This window comes from Cynara cardunculus (assembly GCF_001531365.2).
Source record: "Cynara cardunculus var. scolymus isolate 2C chromosome LG 16, CcrdV1, whole genome shotgun sequence".
Lineage (NCBI taxonomy): Eukaryota > Viridiplantae > Streptophyta > Magnoliopsida > Asterales > Asteraceae > Cynara > Cynara cardunculus.
Window position 1 is genome coordinate 18458462 of NC_037543.1, and position 6814 is coordinate 18465275.

The 6814-nt window shown below is 35.3% G+C and overlaps 1 protein-coding gene across 1 annotated transcript in view; it reads right to left on the minus strand.

Annotated features, from left to right (window-relative positions):
• The window catches only part of LOC112529069 (5'-3' exoribonuclease 3-like), a 6914-nt gene extending 1954 nt beyond the window's left edge, over positions 1–4960 (minus strand). Inside the window, exons 1-18 of the mRNA XM_025140142.1 lie at positions 4763–4960; positions 4413–4506; positions 4189–4265; positions 3789–3980; positions 3564–3683; positions 3042–3104; positions 2854–2958; positions 2657–2764; positions 2406–2576; positions 2177–2254; positions 1787–1936; positions 1411–1479; positions 1209–1301; positions 1024–1123; positions 783–849; positions 558–686; positions 389–465; positions 260–300 (exon numbers count right to left, since the gene is read on the minus strand). Coding sequence (XP_024995910.1) covers positions 260–300; positions 389–465; positions 558–686; positions 783–849; positions 1024–1123; positions 1209–1301; positions 1411–1479; positions 1787–1936; positions 2177–2254; positions 2406–2576; positions 2657–2764; positions 2854–2958; positions 3042–3104; positions 3564–3683; positions 3789–3980; positions 4189–4265; positions 4413–4506; positions 4763–4960 — 1932 coding nt within the window. The remainder of the gene's footprint in view (positions 1–259; positions 301–388; positions 466–557; positions 687–782; positions 850–1023; positions 1124–1208; positions 1302–1410; positions 1480–1786; positions 1937–2176; positions 2255–2405; positions 2577–2656; positions 2765–2853; positions 2959–3041; positions 3105–3563; positions 3684–3788; positions 3981–4188; positions 4266–4412; positions 4507–4762) is intronic.
• Between the last annotated feature and the right edge of the window lie 1854 nt (positions 4961–6814).

Consider the following 6814-nt stretch of genomic DNA (forward strand, 5'->3'; position numbering starts at 1 on the left):
ATGATTAAACGATATATGAACATGTTTGGCTCAAAAAAGTGTATGAATGCCTAGTGTCCGCTCGGCTCGACTCGAAAATTAGTGTTACAAAGCTCAGTTCGTTAAGCTAAACGAGTTCTATTTGTGTTCAAGATTGACTCGAGCTCGAGAATTATTAAGCTCGAGCTCGAGTTACAAGCTCGTATCGCTTACACCCCATGGATGCATAATCACTTCACTTCAACTTTAGAAAAAAATTGAACAACGATCAGCCTCTAACCTGCCAAAGATATCTTTTCCCATCAGTGTCCGTATCAAATTCTGAATATATATCACAAAATATAAACCTGATTAATTGTATTTCCAAAGATATAAAACACAATCTATCTGTCTGATGAACAGGATTTACCAGTGGGATAGAAATCAAGAATGCTTGAATCTTCAGCAGTCATGAGCGACTGATATGAAACCGGCAGAGCATGTGCACTATATGAACAGATTAGATTTAACACCATGAATGAAAACACTAACAAAACAGAAACCATTCACTCCTAAAAGAAATTCAAGAACGTAATTACCTCGTCGGCGGGAGGACTGCCATCAGCTGATCAAATGGTTTAAACGGCTTTCCTTTCTGAAACGTCCTTTTTGTACTTGAAAGACCTTTCAGATCAGAAGCAAAGGGGCCATAATGGTACGGAAAAAACCTGTTGAGGGGATGATTTGGTATCTACGATTATTGAATAGTTGAAAGCATGAACGTATAAACCAATTAACATTAACTCGATACCAATGTGCCTCACCATTTCCACGATGGAACGCCTGAGAAGTAATACAGAAGAACCCAACACAGTCCTTCGGTATATTTTGCTACCTACATAAAGGGGAAAAAATCATCTGTTTCACCGCACTAACAAAATACTTACTTCCATTACGCTAATCTGCATCTGGATCTTGGAAGATGATGAAAATGGACAAGTTTTTGTTGTTAAACGTATTGGTACGACAAAAAATGCATCATGTTGAATAGAAGAAAAGGCAGACATACCAAAATTTTCCGCATTTTTTCCATCTCTTCTACAGTTTCAGCTTTAAACTTGTGATTATAATACCAGTTCTTCCATCCATGATCACCAAATTTCACCTGATGAAATTTAGTTTAAACTCGGTGGGAAAACTAAAATCTGCAGAAACGACAAGCATGCTTGAGATAATTGAAGGAGCCATACCACGTCTGTAACAAGACCATTCTGGGATACATCTGACATCGCTCGAGCATAAGATTTCAGTTGCTCCTTCAACTTTTTAGTGTTCTCTACAATCTGCGAAAACATGCCATGTATCATATATATATGATCTGAAAACGAATTCCAAAAACCATAAGAAATGGAAAACATATCATGTATCATCATCATAAATATATATACATACATCGTGGTTGGGCAATCTCACGCTGCATGACGAAGCACCATCAGGAGACGAGTCCTCTTCTTTACCCCTCTATACAAAAGAATAGTCAATGCCCAAAATGGAAAACGTTAGCATACAAGAATGCAGAAATAAAACATAGATATTTCGGCAGCAATTATGAAACTTTACGGAAGTTTCATAATTACACAACCACCTTGATCATTATTGAGCCCACTGTATATACAATTTGGAAGGAACTTGGAGACCATTTTAGAGAAGTTAAGCATTAAGACCATCGATCTAACCTCGAGACTAGGAAAGCTAACTCAGGAACATAAAAAAAATACGGTGATGTTAATTAGAACGTAAAATAGGAGATTTAAATTATAGAACATACGGCATCTTCGCTTTTTGAAAGCATGCGTCTTAGGCTACTCTCACGAAGTTTTGATCTTTTCGTGAAAATTTTGTCTTCATAAACACCGACTGCAAGGATGAACTTTTCCACTCTTTTCAGCTTGATGTAACCACCTTTCTTGTCTTCGGCCTGTTTCCGTTTTTAACATGTTCAGGGAAAATGTAGAAACTAATTAATGCTACATTCGTCAACAAGATGCACACTTTTAACTACTGCATGTTAAACTAAGCTCTTTATGAAGTGTAAGAAAGTATCGTCGTATAAATCTGTCAGTTTTGAACCACGAATACTACACCAAAATTTGCAAAACCAAAAGCAACACTTTTATATATGAACCACGAATACTACGCCAAAATCTGTCACACCAACCTTTTGCACATCAACCAGATACCCTCCGAGATTCCTGAACTCTTCCTTGTACACATGAATCAGCAAATCTATCGCACCCTGACAAAGAATTATTAAAATTTAAAATTAAGAACTTCCCCCTCAAATGCTGCAAGGATCGTGATATCCCATGAACATTGGATCTTCATGCTTTGTAATCAATACAGATTTTCTGGGATATATGGAGCAGCTAAAAAGAAAGCATTCAAACCTCATGAATGTCTAAGCCGGGCATATGAGGTAGAAAATCGTTTCCAGAAAAGAAGCAGATGAAGATGAAATCATCAATCAGTCGTTCAATATCAGCTTCAAATTTATCAGGCAGATTCATCATCTTCAAATCAAGGTGCAGATATTCTCTCAGTATCCAAACATGAAGAAACTGCAACAATAAAGAACAATCAAACCAATCCTACAGTAGAGCAAGGTGCAAAGTGCAACCATTTATATTCAACATCGCACCTGGTAAGGCTTCTTCTTCACCAAAGACTTTCTCTTGCTAACTTTACAAGAAATATCAAGGCTGCTCATTCGTTCAGCCGTATCTTTCAAACCTTGGTTCAGTTCAAACTAAGCAGAAGCATGGCAAAAACATGTTTAAACCGTAATGAACAAAAAGTAATTTCAAATAAAACTAATCAACTGCGAGCCCTTCAAACCTGTTTAAACCACCCTCTACAATTCGCCACATTGGCTTCAGAGTTTCCAGCCGACAACAACTCCGTTGAGTTACTGGTTCTAGTATTACCTTCCACGAGAACGTTCTGACGATACAATAACTTAAATTAGATCTACGATGAAAGATACAATACAAAAAGAACTATATTGAAGGAATTAAAGATGTAACCTCTCGCAGAATAGAGAAATGAACTTCATGACTGGCCAGAGCCAGCATTATAAGGTCGGCATCCTGCAAACAAGAATATACATATATATATATAATATATTGAATTAGAAAGTTTCAAAGACCTCGACATAAAATGAATTTGTGTCCTCGACATAAAATGAATTTGTGTCCATCCCTTTTATATCACCATCAACATTTAACAGGATTCTACATTTGACTTAATCATTTAGAAGGAAGTGAGATTACGCATTAAACAAAAGAAGTAGTACAACAAAAGCTCTTTGGTTGACGATTGAAAAACACTATAAAATAGTCGGTTTAAATCTTTAAACTCGAAAATATGTCCACTTTTTTTGGAATTCAGGAATATATTTCTTCAATAAACGAAGATCGATTCAAAAGATGACGAAATTTAGTGAAACATGAATCTACACTTCGTTGAAAATATAAAACCATGAACCATGATTACACGCATTTATAGTAGAAATATAATCTGAGAAGTACGAAGTTGGTTGCATTTACCAGACCATACAGGACGTGGCTTGTATTGGGGTTGTAACCTGGGCAAGTACGCTGAAGCCGTATGAACGACATGATTTTATGTTCACCTTCACCAGGGGCATTTGAATCCGAAAGGATAACCTATACATACACAATCAACATTAGGGAAAAGTATGCGATGGTTTAGATTTCTTAATGTTTTAATCAACCAATTTCTGAGTTATGAAAAGATAACAAATGATTAACCTTTAGCCGTTTCCACGCCGGGTTGCTGGAGATCCTCAAACGAATGTAAGTTTGGAGTTGTTCTGATAACTGGGCCATGAACAAAGTGCCCGGAGTGATTACATTCGAATCAGAAACTTCCGATTCCTCTATTGGCAGAAGATCTCTACCTTCGAGTTCATACTGTCTTCGTAACCTTTCTTCTTCCTTCCCCTATACACATTAGTTTCAGCTAAAAATGAATATGGGCAACGTGAATGACGAACTGTACAGCATTAATAATGCGCTTGAGAGGTATTATGACTAATCCTTGAGATCATCCATCATTTGTATTTGCTTGAAGTTGAGCCAAAACCCATTAAACCTACACGATATATGTGTATGTGTGTGTATTGCAGGTACTTGTAGAAGAAAAACGTACAAGGATCTCACGGTCTTTGGCGTTTCTGAATCTTCTGGTTCGTTGCTGATTCATTTTTGCTCTAGGAGCAACCCCATCTGTTTGAGCACACTTTGAATGTAAAATATTCCCATTTAGATAACTAAATGTATATTTATTATATCTATATGTATATATATATATATATATATAATTTGAAGCTGTGATCTTTGAATATCTGAAGTCAGAAACGGATTTTAACCTACCAATGGCCATGAACAAAAGCTTTCTGGGTCTAACTATCTTCAAGATCCTATCTATGTACTCAAATATGCTTTCGAATACTTCCTCGTAAGTCAACTGGAAGAAAATATAAACAAAAAACACCATTTTCATTAACAAATTACAGAGTTAAACTTTCTATGTATGTTTCTTGATTCCAGAAAAATAAAATTAGATACGATTCTTGAAACTCACTTACTGCATATTTAATGTTGTTTATATATATGTATATATATATATATATTCTTTATGCATTAACTTTCTTGGATTCAATCGTATCTCCAAGAATATATGCTCTGGATTTAAGACGGTGAACGGAAAAAAGAAGACATGCCTGTTTAGCAAGAACGTCATCGTCCTCGGGATGAAAACATGGGTGTATGATCCCATTCATATCAAAATAAAGATTATCGAATTCACGGCCATTTGGGTTGGGCAGAGTTCCGTCGTCTTCCTCCGCCTTCTCAACTGCATTCACCACTATTTTTGGGTACTTGTCCACCAGCCACCGGTAAAACGACGGCACACCCATATCTTTATCTTCTTGGTGAAGACACAATGCAGCAGCTTGTTTCTTGTATTTCTATGGCGCAGAAGGAAGAAAACGAGGGTTTTGAGATGGGTTTGCGACTGTCAATTTGTGTGGGTTCCCGATAGTAAGCGGCTCCAGTACAGCTACTGAAAGAAATGATTACGCTGTCAACGACTCTTCAAAGAACGACTCTCTTTCGTTATCTATATCCCCTCAAGAATCGCCCTCAAAAACTGAAAATCGCCCCGACGACGATTGAGTGTTGACATTTGTTTCGTATTTTAGTGAGACAACTTATGACGTAATAATTCATTATTATTTTGTTTTTATGATAAATATAACATATATAAATTTTATAGCAATTCAAACATTTTTACTCTCATAAACCTCTTAAGTGTTTGAATCACTACAATTTTATTGATAATACTACAAGATTTATATATACACTACAGTTGGTCTTAAATCGTCCCCTATTTCTTAAAAATACCCTTTAATTGTCAAATCGATTTATACACTAAAAGACAAAATAACGGTCAAACTACGTAAATCAAATATAATATCTGATTTTTATCCCCCAAATCAGATACGAATAATTTTTTTTCGTATCAACAATTAGTATAAAATATTAACATTCGGTGTTTATAAAAAAATATATTTCTTATAAGAAAATATAAGAACATTCGTTGGTTAATTTATGCATTTCAAAAAAAGTGGTAAAAATTATAAATGTTCACGTGGTTTCATATTGTTTTAAAAGTTGTCATGGTAGATTGTGTTTACGGATTACAGGTTGTGAAAGTAAAAGTGTTTTATTTTATAGAATATAATCATTACATTTGGTCCTAAAACGGTTAAAAATCAGTTTAAATTGTTCTCGATTTATTAAAAACACTCTTTTTTGTCAAATCGATCTATACACTAAAATTCAAAATACCGGTCAAATTTGAAGGCTGGATCTCCTCCGGAGGAAGATCCGGTGAGGTGGGAAGAGATCCCGATATACGAAACAAATAGTGTTTGGTCTTCTAAAGCAGATAGATGTGAGCCCCACAAATTAATTTTAAAATTGTTACTACTTTTTGTACTATTTTGGTCAAAATTGGCTAGGATCGCCCCCAATGGTTAAACCATGCCCCCAGGCCCGATTCATGTTGTTGTTTAGGTAAAACTTGTAAAAAAAATAGTTATTTTGTTAATACATTATGTATATTTTGGTCATTTTCGTGATTTTCCCTTAAATAAATAGGCGGTCGGAGGAGAACATTATCATCATCCCACCAACATCCATCACTAGAAACACACCCCCTTCCGGCATTCCGCCATTCACTACTGTCTGCCGCCACCTACCACCATCCAACTCCGCCTCCGACCACCGTCCATCGCCACCTACCACGTCTATCGCCACCTCCCACCATGTACCGCAACCTACCAAGGTATGCCATCACCGACCACCGTGTGCTACCACGTAGAAAATACTATTTAATTAATTCTCTAATTTTTAAAGTTATGTAAAAGATAAATTCTATCCACTAAAGCTTAAAGAATTTGGTTTGCACACTTATCTTAAAGAATAGACACCTTTATGTCTAATCATTACCTTTTGCTTTTCTTATTTTATTTGTCGATCATCGTTACTTAATAAGGTTTTCTAACCCCACCCCCTCCTACGCTCTTCTCCTACATTTTTTATACCCTCTCTTATATATTATTTTTCAGTTTTAACCTTTTAATATTTTCAGTTTTGATCCTTCAACTTTTATAATATTTTGTTATTATATTTTTTATGTTTTTAATTTTTAATATAGATTATAATTATATAAATTAATTAACTTTATATTATTATTAATTAATAAA